Source organism: Chlorocebus sabaeus, chromosome 25 (genome assembly GCF_047675955.1).
Source record: "Chlorocebus sabaeus isolate Y175 chromosome 25, mChlSab1.0.hap1, whole genome shotgun sequence".
NCBI lineage: Eukaryota > Metazoa > Chordata > Mammalia > Primates > Cercopithecidae > Chlorocebus > Chlorocebus sabaeus.
Window position 1 is genome coordinate 46458972 of NC_132928.1, and position 25891 is coordinate 46484862.

The following is a 25891-nucleotide window of genomic DNA, read 5'->3' on the forward strand; positions in this document are numbered from 1 at the left end:
CACACCAAATCACACCCACTAGGTGGCTTTCCTGCTCACTGTCTTTCTGGCCAGACGTGCTGCTAGGAAGGCACCTCCACCACAACCCCGCCACTGAGCTTGCAGTGTAATTAAAGCAAGCTTCCACTAATTATGCTAATGATGCTCCCCAAAGTTCCTACCATTATAATTTGCATGAGAAGATGATGTTTAAAAAAAATAATGGCATGCCATGTGAGCTGTAATTTCCCCCTCTATGGAAAAATAAGCAGCACCTAGAGGTTTCCATGAAAGGGGCGAAGTGACGGGATGCTGACCTCAGAATGAGGAATGCAGAGAGTTCGCCCAGGAAGAGTAGGGTGGGCGGGAATGAGAGCAGTGAAGGGAAGCGGCAGTAATAATTCAGCAGTGATCCTTGCCATTCGTGCACAGTGATTTGTGTGAGAAGCACATGCCCTTAATAGACTTTCTCATCCCCCTAACGACAAAGCTTTGGTAGAGAGACAGCTGCTTTTTCTCAGGTGAGAAACAGGCCCAGAGAAATCAAAGGGTTTGAGCAATGATACACTGATACATCCGTAGGGAAGAAAGGATTAGAAATGAAGCCTCTTAACATTGTAACTCCTGATCTTCTGGGGATGCTGAGGACCTTGAATAAGGGTCCAGTGAGGAAATCACTGGGCAGGAGACTGTTACTGCTTGGATGTGCTTAGAAGATTCTGGAATAATTCCCTCATTCATTCAACAACTACTGAGTGCCTACCACCTTCCCTGGGCTGCTCTAGGTTGGAAAATCAGAATCCTGAGAATTGAGATCACTAGGGAGTCTAAGAATTGCCTCTAGAGATGGGGGTTGGCTGAGATGGGGTGCCTAACACTGGGAGCCCATTTAGCCAGATGAAGTGTTTGTCTCTGGCACAGGTGCACTCCTGGGCACAGGGCCTGGCTAGGGGGAGCTAGGCTCCGGGCAAATGGCAAGCTGACTCTCTAAGGGTTTTCAGCTAGTGGGATCTCATCTCTGGGCACTTTAGGTGGGGTGGTGGGGTAGGGTGGTGGTGTTAAGGGGATGCACGACTGCTAAGAAAATGTTTGCGAAGGCAGGGCGTGGGGGCTCCTGCCTGTAATTCCAGCACTTTGGGAGGCCAAGGTGGGCAGATCACCTGAAGTCCGGAGTTTGAGACCAGCCTGGCCAATGTGGTGAAACCCCATCTCTACTAAAAATACAAAAATTAACTGGGCATGGCGGCATGTGCCTATAGTCCCAGCTACTCAGGAGGCTGAGGCAGGAGAATCACTTGAACCCAGGAGGCAGAGGTTGCGGTAAGCCGAGATCTCACCACTGCACTCCAGCCTGGGTGACAAAGCGAGACTCCATCTAAAAAAAAAAAATCATTAAGTTGGTAATTAAGGCCCAGTGCTGCCTCAGTCTGGGGCTGGATCCCTGCTTACTTCACAAGCAGTATCCCAGAGGGGCTGGCCATTGCTGGGTCTGCGCCCTCTCATCTGCCTGCCATGCCTCACCTCCACACCCATAAAGCACCTCACTGCAGAGGGAGGCAGGCAAGACTGATTTTCAAGGGCATGCAGCCTGGCCACTACTTGACAAAGGCCTTGCTCAGCTAATCCTTGTCACAACCCTCAAGGGTCCAAAGGAGGGTTTATTTTGTAGGTAATAATAGGAGCAAGACGCTGTACTGAGCATTGTACACATAAAACTTACCGAGCCTTTCTAACAAGACCGTAAGCTCGTTACTGTTGTTATTCCCATTTTACAGATGGGGAAGGTGAGGCACTGGGAGATCACATAACTTTCCCAAAGCCACACAGTTGCAAAGAGCTGGGGCTGGAATTAAACCCAGGCAGACTGGCATCAGCATCTCTTCTCATAAGCCTATGCCATGCTGTTTTCATTTTACGAAGGAGGAAACTGAAGCTTAGAAAAGTGTTTCACACCTGGGTTTTATCTGATTCAAGATCTAAGCACATGGTATGGCCAGGTCTTCCATGCTTCCTGAGCTATAATCTTTGGAAGGAAACAATAAGGGAAGAGTATGAGAACAGAAACCAAGAGAAACTTCTTTCCGATGATGTTAGGGTGGACCCTTGGGAGTGCTACCAGGACACCTGGCAGACGACCTGCAGCGTGTTGGAACACCACCGGGACCTCATGAAGGTGAGCTGGGCTGAGCCTGGGGATGCATGAACCACCAGGCTGCAAGGGAGGGGCTGGACCCACAGAAGTCAGGCAAGGAGAGGAGAGGGTGCTGCTGGCCTCTCAACCTGCTTTCAGCCTCTTATTTCTCTGCCCGTTGTGAGAGAGACCAACCTGTGTACAGCACGAAGAACAATGGATGAGAAACCCCGAGTAGCACCAGGGGCTACTCCCTGTCTTCCACCCTCAGTCTTGACCTCCCATTTGGGGCGTTGCTGCTGGGTATGGTAGGTAGCTTTTATCAGCTGGGAGCAAGTTCAAGGTGGGATTAAGGAGACCAGTGATAGGACTTCAGAAAGTGAGGGAGGAGGAGACTGGGCAACGAAAGGCAGGAGAAGAGAGGAGCACTTAGGGGAGGTACAAGCAGCCAAGCCCCATGCCCCTTACTCCAGGACAGGCTGCTGTGGCTGCGGCACTTCACACCTGCCAGTCATTGCACCCCATTCCCACCCATTCCTCCTCACAAGAGCCCCATGGGCAGATGGTGTCTGATGCCTGTTTTATTAGTGGGTAAAAGAGAGCAGAGAGGGGAGTCCACATATCTGAGCACACACAGTGAGTGTTTGGTGAACACAGATAGGTGAGAGCTTCTGTATTCCCCACTGGAGCCTGGGGCCTGTGGCCGGGCTGCAGAGACTTCAGGGCTGGTTGCCAGGTTAGAATGGGCTCCATACCAGCCAGCAACACTGGCCAGAGTGTGCAGAAAGCACCCTTCCCAGATCAATGCCAACCCATCAACTCCACAGTGACAGGACGAAAAGCAATGCTACCAATGGTGAGAAGCCTGACCAACCAAGACAGCAAACAATCAGTTCTGCTCGCCTCCATGGACTCTGCAGCAGAGCCCTCCGCAGCCCCAGATAGCAGTCCACCTGGCACTGCCCTCCTACAGGGAGAGCCTCTGTCCCATCTGTGTCCTTGCTGCCAGAGGGCCTGTCACCATGTTCTTCCTGGGGAGCAGCCCCTGACCACCCCACACTCCACCAGCTGCACAGCCAGGCCTTATTTTAACAGATGTGGAGCTTCAGAGCTCTGTCCTGAGGAGCCAAGGGCAAGTGAGGTAGAGAGGACCAGCTGGCTGTTCTCCATCTGTTGTTTTCTCCCCCCACGCAATTGGAGAAAACTAATTTCCCTTCCCTTTGGCTTTCAGAACCCTTCTCACACATCCTGACCCTTCTGGTCCCCTTCAAAGGAGGCTGACTTGGGGCCACACTGACTTGCTCCTCTGTGCTGGTCTCCACAATAGCAGTAATGAAAGGCACTGTGTAAGAGTGTATCCGTCAGGATAGGCAAAGATGTGCTGTGGTGACAAACATCCCTAAAAGCTCAGTGACTTCACACAAGTTTATTTCTCACACTACATGTCACCTAGGAAGTACCTGTGGGCCTGTGCTCTTTCTGGTCACACAGAAGCCTCAGGCTCCATGACAGAAGGAAGGAATGGGGACTCTGCAGGCATTCCTCAGTGCTGGCAATACTGGCTGGAAAGCCTGGCTATCATTTGTTGTCTAAATGCCCAGGCTTCCTGAACTCTACCTGTGTTACTCATGCCCAGGGTATGAGTCTGGGCCAGAGAAGCTCCACCAGGAGCCCCAGCTGTTTCATCAATGGGCAGAGGCTGGCAAAGAATGTAGGTCACTGCCGGCCCCCCTGCCTTGGAGTAAGAGCTTGGAGCTGCTTCCTAAGAACTCTCAGCCTTCAAACTCCTAGCAAGCATGAGGCAGGTGTTCCCGGCATGCAGAGTAGACCTGCCACAGAGATAGATGCATGACTTAACAGGTGACTTGGGACAACTCTCCAATGTCAAGGCCTCTGAGAACACAGGAGCCCATGGGGGCTGGCGAGGGCAGGATCAGGGAGTGCAGCCAGCCATTTTCTACTTCTCTGAGATAGAACAAGTCAAATGGGACCCACAGTGCAGCAAGAGGAAGAAACTCCTCAGCTACCAGACCAGTCAGGAAACAGGAATGCAGTGTTTTCTTTTCTGCTGGTGAAATAATACATGGAGGCAGACCACCCCTTCCACCCCACCAGCCACGGCTGGGAAAAGAAGCCCACCAAGAGGTGAAAAGATCCCACGGTACCCCCCTCAGCTGGCTCCCAGATGTGGTCAGATGTGACCTCCTCCTATCAGGAGTCTTACAAAGGTGACAGGTTACCCCACAAGACAAATGCCTGCCCTTCTAGGGCTCAGAAGGACTCGCACACTGCTCTGCCCACAGGATGGCCTACAGAAGAGGTGCCTAGAAGATCACCCCAGCCTTGGGCCTAGGGGTCCCCTGGCAGCAGAATCCGAATCCAGAAAGGGTGGCGTGCAGGAGTGGGTGGTGGGTACCCAGGCAGCTGGCTTTTGGGAATAAAGAAACCTTGAATAAGCGGTGGCCCTTGTGAAGCTAAACAGATCCTTTGTTTCTCTGTTGCCCAACAGCCACTCTCCCTGTCCCCAGTGGGGTTGCTAGTGGGTCAGCTGTGAGGAATGCTGTCTTATCAGCTCTGTGTTTTCTGCAGCACTGGCGAGGAGTAGCCTGGCAGATAACTCAGGACAATGGATAATGCACACAGAATTTCCGCTTGGCTCTGGCATGTGTATTCACACTGAGCAGGCGAGAGAGTGCTCAGAACCCACCCACCCTGCTTCCCGCAGCACAAACACATCCTGTGCTGCCTGGCACCGCTCTCCCTCTTGCTTGGCTGCGTTACTGACAACTCTGGCCTGAAGAAGCCGCAGGTGGTGATCGTGCCTTGTGTTTGTATGACCTTTCCCAAGCTTACAGAGCCCTTTTGCAGACATGATCTCATTTGAGTCCCATGAAACATTTGGGGAGGGCAGATATTCATGTTACACAGAAGGTTCCAGCATCGCCTGCTGCTGACGGAGCTCCTGCCATGTGTCAGGCACCCCACAGGCACTTTGCATATGCTCGCCTGTGCGACCCAACCACAATTGGAAAAGGCGGGTATATGGTTAGATTCCTGAGTTGAGGTTCAGGAGCGATGAAGTAACTGTCCAAGCTCACATAGCTAGGAGGCAGAGCCCAAATTTGGCCCCAGGACCCATTATAACACCACATCTCATGCTTTTCCCACTGAGCTGCTCCTGCCAGCCTAGTGATCACGTGATGCAGCTGGGTCTAGAACCATCCCCAGGGCTCTGCCTCAGCTCTGGGTGGCCTCTCCATGATGGACAAGCAGATAACCATTTGGAGATAACTTTGAAATGATTCTCAAAGTCATGTGGCTAGTAACACTCTTCTCCCTCTCCCTAGAGGGTGACTGGCTGCATCCTCTCCAATGTCAACACACCTTCCATGACGCCTGTGATCGGACAACCACAAAACGAGACCCCCCAGCCCATTTACCAGAACAGCAACGTGCCCACCAAGCCCACTGCAGGTAGGGGAACACTGATGTGGGGTACCCAAACCTCAGAATCATATGGAGGGCTTGTTAAAATAGTGATTGCTGGGATCCATCCAGAACTTGATTCAGTAGGTCTGGGAGGGGAAAGAGGACTTGTATTTTTAACAAGGTGCTGCTGATGCTGCTAGTCCACAGACAATACTTTGAGAACCCTGAATACTGAGCATCAGAGCAAACCAGTCACAATCAGAGAGAGGCAGGTGGTGGTGTGCACTCTTCTCTTGCATGTAAATATAAGCATAGGGCCGGGCCTGGTGGCTCACGCCTGTGATCCCAGCAGTTTAGGAAGCTGAGGTGGGCGGATGGCTTGAGCCCAGGAGTTTGAGAGTAGCCTGGGCAACATGATGAAACCCCACCTCTACCAAATAATAATAATAATAATAATAACAACAACAACAAAAATTAACCAGGCATGGTGGCACATGCCTGTAGTCCCAGCTACTCAGACGGCTGAGGTGGGAGGATCTCTTGAGCCCAGGAGGCAGAGGTTGCAGGGAGTGGGGGATTGTGCCACTGCACTCTAGGCTGGAAGACAGAGTGAGACCCTGTCTCAAAAAAATACATGAATTTTAAGAAGTAATTGTGTTAACTGGGAATTGAATGTACAAAATGGAGCATTTTTCTCTGCCTCTTCTAGGGAGGTTAAGGATCCTGCCCAGGGTCACACAGTGAGGAAGAAGCAGGGCCATGAGTCACACCCAGGCGGTCTGCACCCAGAATCCCCACACTCTTAGCCACCAATCCAGTCAGAGAGCACCAACACATACCCCAGACCTAGGACTATGTGCCCAAATGATGCTCGTGCTTTACCTGCTTTCTTATTTAATGCAGTAATACTGTGATATAGACATTATGTTCTCATTTCAAATAAAAAACAGATTCAGAGAAGAAAAGTGATTTGCTGATTTGTCACACAGCTCAAAAGTAGAAGAGCTACAATTCATATTCAGTACTGTCAGGCTTCGAGGTCCATGCTCTGAAATTTTCTTCCAAGCCAACTCCAAGAGACAGATTCTGATATTACTTTTCAAGCCTTGAGACCATAAGTTATTATATTATTGGTCTATTATAAACAGGGTAATTCACAAAGAAGAGTCAGAATTTCACAGTTTGCATACAGCTACATGTGGGGGGCTCAGAAAATTTTGCTGGCTTGGAGCCCGGAGGGATAATTGAAAACCAGATCCCTCTCAGCCAAATAGGATGTCTGATGATTCTAAAGACCATCTGCATGGGAAGGAACGCCTTAGCCCAGCAGAAATGGTTCCAAACATGTACTTTGCTGAGTCTCCTTGGATGTGGGTGTAGCTGTCCAGTGGGAGGAGCAGCTAAGGATAGGCTTGGGACAAACCTGGGGAAGAAATGTTCATGATATAGAAAATGAAAGAAGCCAGCTGCCTATATGGCCTTTAAATGGAAAATCTGATCCAATTTATGTAGACATACCTGCATAATACACATTTAAAACATGAAAGAAAATAAATAATATGCCAACAGGTTGGCAGTAGTTATATCTTGGGGTGGGATTATGAGTGCCTTAAGTTTTCCTCTTTATGTATTTCCCTCTTCTATATTTTCCAAGTTTCCAACAATGCAATAAACATAACCAGAAAATGGCTTCCAGTCTAGGGCTCACAATGTGTGTGCCTCAGACTGTGAATGAGAAGAAATTTGTGCTGTCATATTTCTGTTCTTTCTCTCTACCTTCCTGCTACCTCCTGCTCCCCACTCCTGCCCCATCCATGCACCCTGATGTTTACAGCGGCCCCAATGGCGGGCCGACATGAGTGCCAGTTGTGAGTGGTTCTCTCCCACTCTGTCCCTGTCTGTCTTGCTCTCTCCCATAGCCAAGATCTTGGGGAAGGTGGGAGAAAGCCTCAGCCGGATCTGCTGTGTCCGCCCACCGGTGGAGCGTTTCACTTTTGTAGGTGAGGAACTAAGGAACTTGATTCCCAGTCCTGTCTCTTTTCTTTCTCTCCTCCCTTCATTGCTTCAGCAAAGATCCTCAAGCACATTCCCCCCACCGCAAATTCCTGTGACTGTGTGTGTGCACATACTTGTGCACACCGTATTACCCCACACAGGCATTGCACACACAAGAGCACATCAAAGACTCAGTCTTCCTCATCTTCCTGCAGGCGCTTGCTACATTCCACCATGTGAAAAAGTTCTGCACCCCGAGTGTGCTTGTACTTTAAACCAGGTACTGAGAGCCGGCCACCTCTTGTGACCCCAAAAGCCATCTCTGTAGGTTGTAAGGATGTTGCTCTTGTGGCCAGCTCACTCAAATACAGAAACAACAGAAGGCGCTCAGCATGAGCATGTGTGTGTTCATCATTGACTCCCCAGTCAGGCTGTCTCATTCTGAAAGCCCCAGCAATGTGAAGTGCCGCTCCTGGAGCGGGAGGAGAGCTTCCTGTCCATTTTATGCCTGACTGTGCTCTCCATTCACCGTCCTCAGGTGTCACTTGTGCAGGGTGGCACACCACCCCCTTACTTGCACCCACCCCACCCCATCCCAATAACTCCTGCTGAGGCCCTCAGGCAGACTGTGTGTTGGGTACGAGGAAGCCGGTTCCCTAATGCCCTTCCTTCCTTCTTTCCTCCTTAGATGAGAATGCCAATCTGGGCACGGTGATGCGGTATGAAGAGATCGGTGAGTGGGACTGTGAAAGTGGGGAAAATGGGGACATTTGGAGCCCCCTGCCTTCACAACAGGCAACATGGGGAACAGAGAGGCTTGAAAACACGGGGACTGTTTTGCAGCAGGGTCTCCTCTCGGAAGAGGGATCATTCCCAGGCTAAGATTGCATTCATAGTTAGCTCCCTTTAACATCTCTCAACTGGACTCCGGCCAGCTCCCAAGAGATAGGACGGGATCATTTGGTGATTTTTCCTTCAGACCCTCTCCTTCCTCTAAAAAACATGAAACTTGAGCTTTGGCACCAGTTGGAAAGACCCTTCTTTTGAGCACAGACACTGCACACAAATGAGGCAGAAGAGCACCTCCGCCTTCCTCATTCAGTGCTTGAAGATGAAGAAATAGAGAGGGGACTGAAAGCCACCTCCACACCTCCCTTGCAGCCTTGGGCAGAGGCTAAGGCACTTCACTGTGTGTGAGGGCTGCCTGCCCAACCCAATCCCAGAGCAGGCCAGGGCGGGCCCGAGCCAGTGGAGGGCGGTTACACAGCTGTCAGGGTGGGAAGGCGTTGATGACCCCTACAAGCAAGTTGAGAAGCAGATAGGAACACTGAAATCTTCCCAGGGTTTCAGAATGGGTGAGAGACACAAGTGGGAGATGCTGGGGAAAGGGCAGGGAGACACCATAATAGAGCTGGAGCTGGCACAGGTACCAGGGTACAAGAAGGGTCAGTGATATCAGGAATGCCTGGAGCTCTAGGGCAAGGCAGCCTGGTGTCCACACCCTCAATCTTCAACTTCCAGCCGAAAAGATCCTCCAATCATCCCCTCCTGGTACTTTTCTGTCCAAGAACTGGAAGTCAGGCTCCTGCTGCAATCCTGAGAGGCAGGGTTTGTCCTGAGCACCTGGTTCTTCCTGCAGACCCGGCAGATGTGATGTCATTTCAAGGGGCTTCTCTGGGTCTCATCCTCTCGTCTGAGGTGCAGTGGTGTCCCTGAATCGGCTCAGTTGGTTTCCTACAACCATTTGTAAAGTTTTCAGGAATTTTGTGAACCAGTTTTAAATACAGGCATTACTAAAAATTAAGTTACATTAACTTAAAATTAAATTGAATTAAAAACAAAAGGAATGAAGACTCAAAACTCCTCACTTCTTAATTATTTTACTATATTTTAATAGCCTTTATTGACCAGCAGGTACTCTCTGAAGGCCACAGGAAGGAGCGCCCGCCTTCCTGCTTGCTCCCCGAAACAGGCAGGAGCATTTGGCTCTAGGTTCTGTAGCCCCAGAACACCCAACAGGCAAGGATGGGAGTGAAGGTGCTGGGACTGGGCTGAAACCTCCTGCACTCCACTTCCCTGCAGTTCCAGCCTGGCCATCACCTGCTGCCTTCCCACACAGTCTCTTGGCCAGCAGAGCTCAGAGCAGCCTTAGGACTTCTCATTGTATTCCAATGTGTATTTCTCTTTCCTTAGTCCAGAGATGTATTGTGGCAAGCTTGAACCATGGCCTTGCTTGTCTTCCCAGTGCCCGGGGCAGGTGGATCAGGCTTTCCCCACCCTGACTCAAGGAGTCCCCTCTGGGAGAGGACAGTGGTGATCAATGTTGCACAGCGTACTGCTGTGTTCACTTCCATTAGCTCATGGCTACCTTGGGAGGGGCAGGGGCCTCTGCTTACTCTTCTTGTTCCATAGCAGCTCTGGAGTTATGGTGAGCCAGCCGCCAGGGTCCAGAAATGCAGCTGGGGAGTGACCGACCTCTCACCTCTGGTTTCCCTGAGGCTCTGCCTCTCCCCTTCCACATCCCTGTGCTCGCTGAGAGGGAGGGTCTACCGGCACGTGATGGAGAAGGGACCGTGGGGGTAGATAATGGAGAATACCTAGGTTCCGAGAAAGGACAGCTCAGCAGCCACAGCTGTCAGATTGGGCTCAGGTCCTGGCAGGGTCCAGGTGGTGGCTGCGTGCAGTGGAAACTGGGATGGGCTGCAGGGCTCGGGCTTCACATAGCCCGGATTCCTGGGAGGGGAGTGTGGACAGACAGCGTGCATTCTGGCTCGTGGCCCTGAATCAGGGTGACCTGGGGAAGGAGGCCGGCCCAAAGAAACTCGAAGGGAGCTATGCTGCCTCCCGACTCCTGCGCTGTGTGAGGCCCTGGGGCTCACATGTCCCCCTTTTTGATATTTCCTTGCACACTAAATGAGGAGGAAAAGCCATTTTCTCCTAGTTCCATTAGCACCTGTTGACCCTATTTACATGCTCCTAACAACTGACTGCTCCTCCAAGGCTGCCCTAGGCCACAGGCTGATGGGCTGGAAACTTGCCTTAGCCTCATACGACTAACTGAGAGAAGTCACTGCTGCCCTCCAGTGGCCACATGTGGGATCTCAAGCCCTGCTGGGGCCGCTTGTCTGTGACTTAAATGTTTGCACTGGTCCTGCAAGAAAAGGTGCAGAGACCCCACTCTTGAACTCTTTGTGCTTTGGCTTAAAAAATAAAAGTCTCACATTATATTTGATTGGGATAGTGCGTCCCTGGCTTGAGAATAGGAAAGAGATTTATTTTCATGCCTGTGTAAGCAGGGATTTTTAACCTTGGCACTAACTGACATTTGGGAACAGATTGTAGGATGTTTAGCAGCACTCCTAGCCTCCACCCACTAGATGCCAGTAGCATGCCACCCTCCCCCTCCAGTCCTGACATCCAAAAATGTCCAGGCATTGCCCAATGTCCCCTGGCAAATGCAAAATTGCCCTCAGTTGAGAACTACTGATGTAGCGAAAGCTGAGGGCCAGCACATTCCCTGTTGATGTGACCATCTAATTCAGGGCTGCCCAATCTTTTGGCTTCCCTGGGCAACACTGGAAGAGGAAGAATTATCTTGGACCACACATAAAATACACTAACACTAGCAATAGCTTATGAGCAAAAAAAAAAAAAAAAAAAAAAATTGCCAAAAAAAAATCTCATAATGTTTTAAGAAAGTTTACATGTTGGGTGTAGTGGCTCATACCTATAATCCTAGCACTTTGGGAGGCCACGGTGGGCAGATCACTTGGGGTCTGGAGTTCGAGACCTGCCTGGCCAATATGGTGAAACCCCCTCTCTACTAAAAATACAAAAATTAGCCAGGTGTGGTGGCAGGCACCTGTAATCCCAGCTACTTGGGAGGCTGAGGCAAGAGAATTGCTTGAACCTGAAAGGTAGAGGTTGCAGTGAACCAAGATCATGCCACTGCACTCCAGCCTGGGTGACAGAGGGAGACTCTGTCTCCAAAAAAAGAAAAAAAAAAAAAAAGAAAGTTTACAAATTTATGTTAGACTGCATTCAAAGCCACCCTGGGCCGCATGTGGCCTACGAGCCATGGGTTGGACAAGCTTGATCTAACTGAACGCATAGGCAGTCAGAATTACAGAGACGTGCCCTTTCAACAGAGAACTGACCTAGAACCCTGGGTGGCTCCAAGTGGGCCTGAGGAACAACAGAATCCCAGAAATAAGCCCCGTCTGCAATACCAAGCGTGGTTCCTCTCCACAGTTGGGGAGTTGGGCCAGAAATCCTATGGTGCAACACAGAGGAGCCACCGACTCAGGCAAACATTTCCCCCAGTGGCCCCTGCTGCAAGAGCAGAGGCCACAATAGCCACCTCCCGCCTCCCAGATTGCCCGGAAGGCAGCCTGCAGGACCTGTGCTGTCAGCTTATCTGTTGCCTCATCCATTCAACATGTCTGAGCACCTACTGTATGCAGTGACTCTGCCAGACCCTGGGGCTGTAAAGATAAAGCACAATCCCTGCACACAAACACATCATTAGACTAAGGTATGATAGACAGGAGAGAAGACAGGAGGCAGGAATATTTCACAGTTACAATCCAGTCCTCAGTGGGACTCCCTGAGGTGGGAAGGCTGCCCTGACCCTGGGACCATGAGATGCTGGCATTGCCCACCATTGGCCCAGTAGCCTCCCCCCTGCTTTAGGAGTCCCACCTAGAGACTCATTCCACAGCAGGGGACAGCTGACCACCTGAAAGCCCCCGTCAGGCCCCAGAATTAGCTACAGGGTCTAAGGCAGGCAGGGCTGCCCGCAGCTTCTCTCGACTCTCGCCCGGGCCTCAGGGCTCCAGGGCCTGTGCCGGTAGCTGTCTCTGGAAGGCTGGCAGTACCCTCAGTGCAGAGCTGCCTCACTGTTTCAGACAAGATGCCCAACAGCCTCGGCCTCTTGACGGGAGCGACTGCAACGCCTGGGAGCCACGCTATGCTCCACCTTGAGCCACATCCTGGGCGAGGACTCTCCTCATGGTGTTCTCAGAATGTTGTTCCCACTGCCCAGTTTCAATAAGTGAGTCAGTTTGCTGCCTCTTTTAAACAACAATGGGCCTCACTGGGATAATTCAGAGTGAGCTTAATGAGGGAAGAAACACAACTGACAAGCAGGAAGTGCGCCTGGGTGCCAGGAAAAGTATGGGCACTGGGAGGGGCCTCAGCCTTGCTTCTCAAGCCGTTTGCTGGGGATAGTGGCCATGTGACACATTTTATACACTCAGCTAACTCAAGGTACATTCAATGTCCCCTCACACCCCCTCCCGTGTCAGGGAGACAAACCCCAGACAACGCACAGAAACAGAGAATCCAAACTCCGTTGACGTTTGAGCTTGACAGGGAGCAAGAGAGTGCCTCAGACCTTAGACAAGAGGCGTAGCTGGCTCAGCCACTGTTACAAAAACGATCATAAGCCATCCTGGCTTAGCTCTCAAAGGTCCATGTCCTGGGAAAGCCAGGGCAGTCGATCACCCCCTATGCCCTACTCTCCTTGCATGAATAATTCCTCCCACAGGGGAGGAAGGTGGTCTGGAAATGAGCCCGAGGGAGAGGTGAGCAGGGGTTTCTGCACTGCACACACTCAGGGGCAGGGGCACCTGGGAGAACTGGGTCCCACAGCCCCAGAGGTGGGAGAGTTACGTATTCACCAGGGGAAGAAGGCCGAGGGTTTAATACTTCCCAGGCCTCCACTTACTCCCTTTGCAAACTTTGCTCGCCTTCCTCAGAGCTGCGGATCCTGCTGCTGTGTGGTAGTGACCTGCTGGAGTCCTTCTGCATCCCGGGGCTCTGGAACGAGGCAGATGTGAGTAGCAAGGTTGTCGCCCGGCACCCAGCTGGGACTGGCAGGGATGGGAAGGGTACATTCGATTTTGGCCTCCTGTCTTCACTTCTTCTGAGCTCCTAAGAGAGCAGTCCATTCACATCACTATGGGAGAAAATTCTCACCTACCCGCAAGCTTTATCTCCTACTGCATTTTTACACTTACTCCTCCTCAGGCTTGCTCCAGTCAAGCCCCCGGGAAAAAAGCAAGCTGAGTCATGCAGTATCTGGCTCCAAATAGTGCTGGGGTATGCCTGCGTTGCAGGTGAGGAGAAGGGAGGGAGAAAAAAAAATCTTTGCCCTTTTGAGATTATTGTGTGTTTTGTTTTCCTTTGATTCCTTTCGAAGAGGTGGTAAATACCACCCTGGAATCCCCTCAACAAAGGAAAATTGGTCCAGAGGGGAGAAGTTCACGGCAAGAGGTCAGCAGGATCCTTGGCAATTGACTTGGCATTGAGGGAACCACGAGGTTAAACTTACACCACTTAGGAGCTCAATGACACCTTTTGTTGCCAGATCTGACTGTGATGATCTCAAACCAGCTTACCCATAAATGACTCACTCTTCACACATACATTCATTCTTATCCCTTCATTAATTCATTCATCTGGTGGCCTAAGCCAATGCTAGCTCCCAAACCCATAGCTGTATGCACATTGAATTCCCAAGGCAACAATTCTAGACGTAGTGCTTTTTGATTAACTTGCTATGTGACTCTGGACCTGCCTCAGTTTGTTGTTGTTGGTTTTCTTTAATCTATAAAATCTATAGAATGTTATCTACAGCGTTCTGAGATTTTAAAGAAACGTTGTACTACACAATCCTTGTCCCCAAGTAATAGGTGGCATGACATACACATGTGAAATATTTTCGTTTACATTTGTGTGTCTCTGGACAGAGATAGAGTCAGGACAGAGGCAGGACGGGGTCAGGCTCAAGATTGGAGTTCTACTCCAACACAACTCATGACAAAATATATTGGTTTTTTTTTACTTATTTTTGGGACGGAGTCACTCTGTCGCCCAGGCTGGAGTGCAGGTGGTGTGATCTCGGCTCACTGCAACCTCCGCCCCCCAGGTTCAAGCGATTCTTTTACCTCAGCCTCCCAGGCACCTGGAATTACAGGCACTCGCCACCATGCCCAGCTAACTTTTATATTTTTAGTAGAGACGGAGTTTTGCCATGTGGCCAGGCTGGTCTTGAACCCCTGACCTCAGGTGGTCTGCCTGCCTCGGCCTCCCAAAGTGCTGGGATTACAGGCGTGAGCCACTGTTCCCTGCCAACAAAATATATTCTGAGCTTCAGTTTTTTCCATCCCTGAAATGAGCCTAATAAGAGTGCCTACATCTCCTGGGTTTGGAAGGCTTAAATGGCATTGTGTTTTGAAAGTGCCTAGCCCCTGCACCTGACACACAGTCATGCTCAGCAAAGCTAATAAGTGAATTTACCTAGACACACAGATACACACAAAGCTATGCAGGGTGAAGGGCATAAATGCTAACATGCTGTGGGATAACCAAGATGGGAGGGAAAGTTTCCGGGAAGTAAAGTATACTGTGTGAAATATACAGTCCTCTCCACCCTGGAACCATTTCCTACCTCCTTTCAGGTAGGAGATTTTAAACCTCCTTTCAGTTCTAAATTATGTGGCTTAATTAGCTTTTGCTTTCCTCGATAATTCACAAGGAGCTGTGAAAGTCAAAAGTAATGTGGCAAAGTTCTGTACAAGAGCTCATCAAAGCTCTTTCACGAATCCAGGCAAATCTGGGCGATCACCTGGGGCCCCATTTTATTGCGGAGGCCTGGGCCATCCTGGAGGAATTTAGAGAGACAAGGTCAGCAGCTGTGGCACAGCCTGGAGTGCTGTGGAGCAGGAATCCCTGAGGGCTATTGCTAAGTGTGATGGGTGAGGAGCCTCCTCTCAGGGGCAGACCCAGGCTTCCTGGAGCCTGAAACTTACACAATTTGGGGCCTTGCTGCAGGCCAATCCCTCTCTGCTCCTCCCAGTTAGATTGCTGACTTAGATTGCAGGTCCTCTAACTTCTCTCCAAAACGGCTGGTCTTGGTGTTGTCAGATACCAACATTATAGGACCAGGGGGAAGAGCCCCAGGTCTCTCCTTTTCTGGTTGGTCCCTGGTGCCGAGACCAGGGTTGGTTGGTTAAGACAGAAAATCTGAGGAACCAGTAGCTGTTGATTTACCAGGGATGTGACAGCAGAGGTGGAGTGAACTCATTGGGTCAAATACGTTCCCACTTGACCACTTGGCAAGTCCCAGCCCCAAACCTCTTCCCTTTCTGGATTCCCCAGGGAGATCATAGAATTTCTGTCCCATCTGGGTGGTTGTGGAAAAAGGGGAGGGATTCTCCTATCCCATTTCCAATCACCATCTGAGATGGATGACTTTGGAACATCCCCTGGAAGCCAGGGACGGATGAGATAATGAACCAACAGCAAGATCAGGTAACCAACTAGTCCCCATTTCTGCAAGACTTACCCAGTTTTAAAACTGAAATACTAGGCCAGGCGCAGTGGCTCACACCTGTAAACCCAGCACTTTGGGAGGCCGAGGTGGGCGGATCACGAGGTCAGGAGATCGAGACCATCCTGGCTAACATGTTGAAACCCCCGTCTCTACTAAAAATACAAAAAATTAGCTGGATGTGGTGGTGGGCACCTGTAGTCCTAGTACTTGGGAGGCTGAGGCAGGAGAATTGCTTGAACCCTGGAGGCAAAGATTGCAGTGAGCTGAGATCACGCCATTGCACTCTGGCCTGGGTGACAGAGCAAGACTCTGTCTAAAAAATAAAATAAAATAAAATAAAAAACGGAAATGCTTATATCCTGGGACCTCCCTCAGTCCCGGGTTAGCCACCCTGGAGTCCCAGGACACCCAGCCTAGCTATGCACAGAGGGTACCACGTCCCAGGCCAGTAGGGAGCCACATCTAGCTTGTCCAGGGTGGTGAGAAATCCAGTCCCCTGCAGAGGCAGCAGAAGGATTTGGGTGAAGCAGACCCTCAAGCTTCCTCCAGATGGCTTTCTGGAGCCTGGAGCAGACCTGCTTCCACGTCCTGCCAGCCAACTGCTCAGTCCCCTGCCTCAACTGAGCCCAAGTGATCCTTAGAGGTCCTTAGAATCACTGAGTCTGAGACAGAGGGGGGAAAGTTCCTCACATAATGAGTGTGAATCTCAGCCTGCGACAGAGGTGTGCCGGAAATATCATGTTAATATATTTACATCAAATTAACATACCAGTCCAAATCCCTATCCCACAGGGATGGTGGTAATTTCATCTCAGCCATTACTAATTAGCAGACCTGAAAGGCTCTTGCACACCCCGAACATGAGGACAGTCTTTCAGTTTCAGTTCACCATGGTCACCGCAGACATCTTCCCTGTCCAAGCCTTTGTGGTCCCTTGAAGTCAAAGGTGCCCTGCTCCACACCCACCAGGAGCAGGGAACTCCTGGCTGAGTCTGGAGGCCTCGTGCTGGGCCCCATTGTGATCACCAGGCCCGTTCTCCTCTGAGGCTTTGCCCCCAGTGTGCTGCCCAGGAGGAGGAGGAGTGGGCTCCACAGAGCTCTAGCCTCTTCCTATTGTAGAGAAAGTTGGTGGGAGGGCAGCAGAACCTCTTCTTTGTTCTTTCTATCCCCAAGTCATCTTCCGTATTTTCTCTCCCCTCTTCAGGACATCTAATGAAATGTCTTTTTTTTTTTTTTTTTTTCTAAGAGACAAGGTCTCACTATGTTGCCCAGGCTGGTCTCAAACTCCTGAGCCCAAGTGATCTTCCCACCTCAGTCTCCCAAAGTGCTGGGATTACAAACCTGAGCCACTCACTGCACTAGGTTCAAAATTTCTTCAGTGAGTTTAAAGGCATTGACTTCAGGCCGGGCGCTGTGACTCACGCCTGCAATCCCAGCACTTTCGGAGGCCGAGGCAGGTGGATCACCTGAGGTCAAGGGTTTGAGACCACCCTGGCCAACATGGTGAAACCCCATCTCTACTAAAAATACAAAAAATTAGCCGGGCGTGGTGGCGGGCACTTGTAATCCCAGCTACTCGGGAGGCTGAGACAGGAGAATCACTTGAACCCAGGAGGCAGAGGTTGCAGTGAGCAGAGATCGTGCCATTGCACTCCAGCCTGGGTGATAGAGCAAGACTGTGTCTCAATAAATAAATAAATAATAAAATAAAGTCATTGAATTTAAAGCACTCTGGTTTTGTCCTGCAAATTCCTCCTGTAAAAGATCTGGCTCTCTGCTAGAAATAGAGCTGGCCAGCCAGGCGTGGTGGCTCACACCTGTAATTCCAGCACTTTGGGAGGCTGAAGTGGCTGGATCACTTGAGGTCAGGAGTTTGAGACAAGCCTGGCCAATATGGAGAAACCCCATCTCTACTAAAAATACAAAAATCAGCCAGGCGTGGTGGTGCATGCCTGTAATCCCAGCTGCTTGGGTGGCTGAGGCAGAAGAATTGCATGAACCCAGGAGATGGAGGTTGCAGTGTGCCAAGAATGCGCCACTGCACTCTAGCCTGGGTGGCAAGGCAAGACTCCAAAAAGCAAGAAAGCAAGAAGGAAGGGAGGGTGGGAGGGAAGGGAAGGGAAGGAAGGGAAGGAGGGAGAGAAAGAGGGAGGGAGGGAGGGAAGGAGGGAAAGAAAGGAAAGGAAGGAAGGAAGGAAGGAAGGAAGGAAGGAAGGAAGGAAGGAAGGAAGGAAGGAAGGAAGGAAGGAATGGAGGGAAAAAAACAGAGGTGGCAGAGGAGGGTGTAGGGAGCACAAAACTAGTTAGCACCTCAGTGAATTAGTCCACTGCCCTTATTTGGGGAAGTTTGGATCTCAAGTTCTGGAAAAGGAACATCTTTCAGGAGTAGGTACAGAATGAGCTCTGCTTATTGTACCAGCAAGTTCTACCATCTGGGGTTTGCCTGGAAACGGCCTGTTTTAGGAATTTCTGTTCCTAACCATGAGACTCCTGGAAATGAGATATGTGAGACCTGCTTCTGTTTCAGGTTTCATTCATTTGTCCATTCATTCATCCCTTTCTCAGAGCACATTTCTCTTTATTACCTGGTGCCCCAAGTGATACTTGTTGACCATAGACCTTTGCTTGGAGACCATGAGGCCAAAACCCTGAAATATGCTATTAAAAGAAAAACTTCAGCCGAATGAAATTTAAAAGAGTTTAATTGAGCAATGAACAATTCGTGAATCAGGCAGCATCCCATGCCAGAGTAGGCTCTCAGACTCCAGAGCAGCCATGTGGTGGAAGATTTATGGACAGAAAAAGGAAGGTGATGTACAGAAAATGGAAATCAAGTACAGAAACAGCCTTATTTGAACACAGTTCGAACAGCTGGCTACATTTGATTGGCCAAAACTTGGTGATTGGCACAAAGGTAAGCTAAAGTCTGTTAACACCTCCACTTGTTATAGTTCACCATGTACAGAGAAACCTTTAGGCTGAACTTAAAATGTGCAGGGAGGCAGCTTTAGGCTAACCTTGATTTAACACTGCCCATGACTGGGGACAGGAGGGCAGGAGAGAGATCAAAGCTTTTTCTTGGAAACGTCCTAGGCCCTGGCCCCACACTCCAGCCTCTCATATCTTCTCCAGAATCTTCAGAAACAAGGCAGGAGGGAAGCCACTGGTTCAAATGGGTCTGGGGAGAAAGCTTGAAGGGGCTGTGGAGCAGCCTGGCCTCCAGCCAGGCTGGGAACTGGCTGAGACCGTCTGTTGGACAGCAGGACTGCCAAGGCCTCCTCCAGCACCAACACACACTCTCTACTGAGCTCTTTCTTTCACTTTGGATTCTTGAACCAAAGCTCTCCATCCAGAAATCTAATTACATGACTAATGGGATGACCCCCATCCCCACCCCAAACACCTCCCTTGTGGCATTTCCCATTAGGCGTAAAGATCCATTAGCCCACAGCACATTCTGACCTTCTCTGACCAGTGACACACCCTTCCCCTTACATTCCATGGAGAAAAAATTCCATACATAGTCATCGAGTTTCTCTCAAGTGTAATAGAATAGAGTTGCTGTATGGGAAATCAAGATCCAGACTTTTGGACCAGCCTCGGAGATCAGAACCCAGCTCCTGCCACCCCACTGCATTCCCGAGTTCTTTATTGGAGAACTAGTCTCTCCCAGGAGACCTGCTCCTTTGCTTTGCTGCATCCTGACACCAGCATCATTGCAGGCGTCCAGGCATGGATCAGGGACTGTGGGAAGCCAAGGCCAAAGGCAACAGGGTCAACCATGGGCAGATTTGTGAAGCAGAAGGCATCTGCACTCACTCCCCTCCCCAAAACAAAACCCATTGTGTAGGGATCCGATGCTGCCAGCTGCTTTGTCCATCATTGTGCCCAGCAGGCAAATTGATTGTGATTCAAGGCCGAGCATGGTGGCTCATGCCTATAATCCCAGCACTTTGGGAGGCCAAGGCGGGTGGATCACCTAAGGTCAGGAGTTCAAAACCAGCCTGGCCAACATGGTGAAACCCCATCTCTACTACAAATACAAAAATTACCCAGGCGTGGTGGCGGGCTCCTGTAATCCCAACTACTCTGGAGGCTGAGGCAGGAGAATTGCTTGAACCTGGGAGGCACAGGTTGCAGGGAGCCGAGAGAGTGCCACTGCACTCCAGCCTGGGCGACAAGGGTGAAACACCGTCTCAAAAAAAAAGAAAAGAAAATTCTGATTCAAGCATTCCTTTCTTCAATCAATCTTTCAACAAATGCTTATTAAGTGCCCAGGATAAATGTAGCATGCATTTATCCTTGAGGCACTTGCAGTCTAAAAGTATCTTACTTTTCATTATAGTATTTCTTTATATTCTATTAAATATAACACGTGAAAAGTTTAGGAGAGTTCCTGAACCTAGTATGCATTCCATAAATGTTGGCCGTTATTCACTTATTTCAAAATATTTATTGAGCACCCAGCCATGTGAGAAAACAAAGTAGACAAAGTACCTGACCGTGCACTTTACTTTCTGTGGGAGGGGGTGGCCCTTGAGCTGGGCTTTGAATTGTGAGCAGGACTGGGTTAAGTAGGTGGAAAGAGAAGAGCTTTTTAAGGAGGGAAGAGGATATAAAAGATTCAGTGGAGGAAGCAAGACCCTTGGGGAGATGTTCTGGTTGCTTGAAATAGGTGGATCCTGGTATTTATTTGAGATGGTATTAACTTTGAGCAAGCACCAAAATCATTAAGTTTAATGATTACATGTATTAGCTGCTCTCAAGAGTATTTCCATTTCAAATGAGCAAGAGTCAATATTTAACTCAAAGGAGCAAAAACTTGGGGATGGAACATCAGCCACCAGAGATGGCCACTGAGGGAATTGTTTTCTCTTTTTTCCCCTTTGCACTCCTCAAAGCCCAGCATTCCACAGGCTGGTTCTAATTGGCTGTATCCTACATTTTTCCAGCCAACCAGCCATGGGCTAACTGCTTCCTACATCCATCAGCTATGGGAAAACAACCAAAGAAAATAAACAGAGGAAGAGCCTAGGGCATTAGCCACTCCAGAAGAAATCCCAGGGCCCCAGGATAAATGGAACAAAGACAAACATTTGGCTATTCAGGCTCAGATGGTTTTTATCAGACAGTCCAGCTCCAGCCAGGAAGCCTGATGGACTCTTGCACCCCAGGGATTAGGCCCCCACACTGATATGACTGATACCAAATGATACCAAATTACAGGCTCAGGGGAAGGAGGCTCAGCTTCTACCAATGGGGGATTCTGGTTGTTCTCATGTGAAAGGCACTGTTGGTTTGGTTTCCAGGCTGTTGACTTGAGTCTGGAATCCCCTGCCTTCCCACACCCCCAGTTAAGTTGGCAGTGGGAGGGGGGATGATTTCATTTGGGAAGCCCCTCTTAAGAATGGTTCTGTCTCTTTTTTTTTTTTTTTTTCTTTTTCTTCATTAAGAGGGCCATCCTGGAAATGCATTTCCACCTGCTGAACTCTGACCCTACTAGTTTCCTTCCAGCCTTCCCTCCAGAGTGGCAGGGGCTAGAGCAAGGGTGGAGCATCCTTTACTGAAATGGAGGGAGCATGTTTCAGAAGCTGCTCACGTACTGCATGGCTTTTGCCAGAAGTTCTCTCTTGGCATCTTTTAAAAGTCATCCAGAAGTATACTAAAATTATAATACTCTAAGGGTGATGCAGAGTACCCCAGCCTCCCAAGTAGCTGTGGTAAGCTGGGGGAAAAAATACGGTAGAATATATTTTCAAATAGAAATTTTTTAACCAAAGAAGTTTCAAGTCACTACAATATGAGTCTTAAAAATGGATCTAGGAGAGGTGTGATGTGGAGGAAAGAGTCTTTAAGGCAGACCAGAGTGGATTCCATTCACTTGTTAGCTGTGCAACTTGGATAGGTTATTAAATCTCACTGAGTTTTGGTTTCCCCATCTATGAAATAAGAACTGAGGCACATATCTCAGAAGATAGTTGTCATAAGGATTAAATGTGATAAGTTCCTAGTACTGTGCATGGCACATAGCAGGCACCTTAATCAATGTTTCTTCCCCTCCTTCCCAATGGGTCCATGTGCATCCCTGACTCATCCTTATTCAGAGAAAAAACACAAGTGGGCTGCAGTCGCTGATGTACTATACCTGAGAAGAGAGCACTGTTTGGGAGGGAAAGTCAGGCTTCAGAACGCTGATCTCAGGGTGGCCCTGCAGAGGATCTTACCAGTTAAGCCTGCCAGGGCAAATCCACATACGCTGGATCCTGTTGCTAATGGAAGTCAAGCCCTCTGTTTAAAACACTCTAATGGCATTTATTTGCAATTGGAATGAAACCCTGTCTTCATCATGATCTGGTCCTTGTCTACTTTTCCAACCACCATGTGCCCTAGTCCCACCTAGTTTATTTGAACAGTTTTCCCCACCTCAGGGTCTTTGTACTAGCTGTGGCCTCGTTGGGAATCCTCTTCTCCTAGATATCCCTGTGCCCATCCCTTCGTATCACATAGGTTTCAACATAAAGGTCATTTGTTTTATAATGAATATTGTACTTAACCCTATTTGATGTTTTCCTTTTATTTATTTATTTTTCAGAGACAGGGTCTCACTCTGTCACCCAGGCTAGAGTGCAGTGGCGTGATCATAGCTCGCTGCAGCCTTGAACTCCTAGACTCAAGTGATCATCCTGGGGTCAAGCGATCCTCTTCCCTCAGCCTCACAAGTAGCTGGGACTAAGGCACGTGCCAACACACTCAGCTAATTTAAAATAAAATTTGTTTTTTTAGAGATGAGGTCTTACCACCATGTTGCCCAGGCTGTCTGGAACTCCTAGGCTCAAGTGATCCTCCCTCCTTGGCCTCTTAAAGTGCTGGGATTACAGGTGTGAGACATCACACCTTGCCATGATGTTTTCTTATTTATATATTTATTTGTTTATGATCTCTCCTTACTTGAAGGTAAGCCCTTTGAGTACAGGAAACTTGCCTGTCTTATGCACCAATACCAGAATAGTGCCCAGTTCACCATATACATGCTCAATAAAAGTTTGTTGAATGAAAGTTGAGAACAACTTGGTTGGAGGAGTTCAGCTCATAATACAGTTTGCCTCCCCCATGGGATATGGCCCAAACTTTTGCCAGTTACCCATGATATATTAGTCACTGTAAGATATTAGCCACCCAGTAGCAACCTACTCATATCTTCACAGCAGTAAATACAATTGAAAATAATCATTTGTTTAATGTCTCATACCAGACAGTGATCTGTCCAAGAGATGAAGCCATATCTGCCTTGCTCACCCCTGCATCCCTAGTGTCTAGGAAAGTGCCTGGCTAAGACCACAAGGCATCCACCCCCTCAAAGCATCCCTTTAAATCCAGCAGGGCAGGTCTTGAAATTCAGCCTCTTGAAGGGATGATGCAAACTCTATGTTCCTTCCAAGAGCTCTGCTGCCTGGGTCATGAGTGTTTTCTCTTCCAAGGCCAAGTTGCTTCCTGCCTCAACATGTCTCATATCCTTCCCTCAGATTCCCCACATTTGGGGAAGCAGAGTCTACCGCCTCCCACATCCTCTCCCCATCCCTTTCCCTACCTCCCCTGGGGAGCCTTTGACCAGAAGATGAAAGATACGATCAAAGATGTGCCTGTGAGCAGGAAGTAGAAGCAGGATGAATGCCACAGACCCCCACCTCTGAGGCTCAACACAGGCCAGTGCTAAACTGAGGGCCACTGTGTGCTGCAGGGGGAGAAGATTGTGTCCTGATCCTGCCCACGGTGTGGGGTCACATTGGTCACCATCAGGAATGAGATTTACCAATCAGGACAGTTCTACTACATCGGCCACTCATCCACCCCACCTTTCCACCCCAAGGGCAAGACCCACAGAGAGCTCTTCATGAAGACACGAGGTGCTGGTCCCCTCGAGCAGAAACAAGAGTTCAGGTCCAGAGGCCTGGGCACACTCCTGCAGGCGCCATAGGAAGGGGATCTGAGTGCCCTGTGCTTCCTGGGGTCAGATGTCTGCCCTTACACCCCCTGCTTCTGAGGTCACAGGAGGAATGTCCTTATTCTTGCTGGACTTCTCAGAGGTGCTGAGGTACCTGTCCCACGAGTATCTCATTTTGACCCCATCCTAAACCAGGTCAGAATATTACCAGCTTACGTAATTGTCCATGTGATTTAAAGCAACAATTCCCAAAGATGGGTGTATATCAGAAGGATTAGGGAGCTTTGTAAAGAGAGAAGCTCCAGTCCCTTGACACATGCTATATCAAAATTTCTCAGGTGAGGTCTGGGGAATATGTTTGTTGTTGTCATTTATTTTATTTTATTTTATTTTCACAAATAATACTTTTTATTTGTCACCCTTAAAAGTCTGAATTTTAACAGATTCTTGGTCCAGTGGCTTTTATCCACCAGCTTGTTCAACTTTAGCCCCTATCTCTCCCCTGAGTAGTTTTTCCAGAGCCACTACCTTTGTGTGAAGGTAGTGGCTCTGGAAAAACTAATGAAAACATCACGGAGAGGACAGATTGGCAAGCTTTTTCTGTTTTCCAGTGCTGTCTAGGATCAATTTATTGACCACTTCTTTCAAGTCATTTGTCTACAACAACCCCTCCACCCTGCACCTGGTCATGATTACCATCATCTTCTCCAGGATTTGGCGGACCTGTTGGTGCTGAGCCTAAGATGTCTTCCATATCCGATTGTTGCCTCTTTTTAGCACAACCAACGCAGAATAGATGAAGCAAATAACCATTGGTGGTCTTGATTCAGACTGAGCTTCAATCATGGTCTGTCATTTTTTTTGACCATGGAACACATTTTGTCACGGGTAAGATCCAGGCCATGGAAGTGAGTCAGGCAGTTTTTGCCCTGGAGATCTTCAGTAATTAGCTTGAATTTTCTAAATGCAATTTCAGCATTTTGCAGATGAGCAAGACTCACTTCAAATGCACAACACTTGAGGCTATCACAACTCCACGCAATTTTGGTTTCTCGAATCCTTGGGAGTGGTGTTTTTCCGTTATTTCTTATATGGAACATATAGCTGGTATTTTTACATCATACCAGTCTTATAAAATGAATCAAGTGCTCTCTTCCTGGCTCCCTTTTTGCCACATTTTGTAAAGTGACTATTCTTGCCAACCACCTTAGTGCTGCTCAGAGAACCAAAAGGGTGAAAGTGCAACTCTGGTGAGAATTTAGGCTTAAGGGGTGGGAGCGCACAAGGGATGCAGGTTGAATTAGAGTGGCCAGAAAGGATCTCACCAAGAAGGTGACATTTAAGTGAAAGATTTTAAGCCAAGGAGCAACATGATTTGGCTTATATTTTAACATTATCAGTCTGGCTATTGGGAATAGACTAAAAAAAGGCAAGAAAATAACAGGGAGACCAGAGAAATCCAAACGAGAGATGATAGAGGTGAACTAGTCTCCTAGTTCTGCAAACTTGGTGGCTTAGGATAACACATATTTATTCTCTTACAGTCCCAGAAGTCAGAAGTCTGAAATAGGTTTTATTGGGCCCAAATCAAGTTGTTGGCAAGGCCAACAACTCCAGAGGATCTAGGGGAAAATTGGTTTCCTTGACTTTTTCAGCTTCTAGAGCTGCATTTGTCATATTCATTGGTTCATGGTCCCTTCCTCCAACTTCAAGTCCCACAGTGGAGCATCTTCAAATCTCTTTCTGCTCCATCTCCCGTTATCTTATCTCTTCTGAGTCCAGTCTCCCTCTGCCTCTTGTAAGGGTACTTGTTACTGCATTTAGGGCCTGCCCAGATAACCCAGGATAATCTCAAGATCCTTAGTTTAATCTCATCTGCAGAGTCTCTTTTGCCATATTCACAGGTTCCAGAGATTAGAACCTGGATATCTTTCAGGTTCATTATTCAGCCTAACAAAATAGCCTTGGACCAGTATAGAAGGGACTGACATGGTGAGAAATGAGCAGATTCTTGGATTTGCTTTGAAGGTAGAGTCCATTGGACTAACTTACAGACTGAATGTGGGATATAAGAGAA

General features: G+C 49.0%; 1 protein-coding gene across 2 annotated transcripts in view; it reads left to right on the forward strand.

Annotated features, from left to right (window-relative positions):
• NMNAT2 (nicotinamide nucleotide adenylyltransferase 2) overlaps positions 1-25891 on the forward strand; it is a 175222-nt gene that overhangs the window by 132495 nt on the left and 16836 nt on the right. The window contains exons 4-8 of one of the 2 annotated variants that reach the window (XM_037985840.2): positions 2074-2152; positions 5458-5584; positions 7459-7539; positions 8223-8267; positions 13294-13370. In XM_037985840.2, coding sequence (XP_037841768.1) covers positions 2074-2152; positions 5458-5584; positions 7459-7539; positions 8223-8267; positions 13294-13370 — 409 coding nt within the window. The remainder of the gene's footprint in view (positions 1-2073; positions 2153-5457; positions 5585-7458; positions 7540-8222; positions 8268-13293; positions 13371-25891) is intronic. The other variant, XM_073011694.1, reaches the window with a different exon arrangement.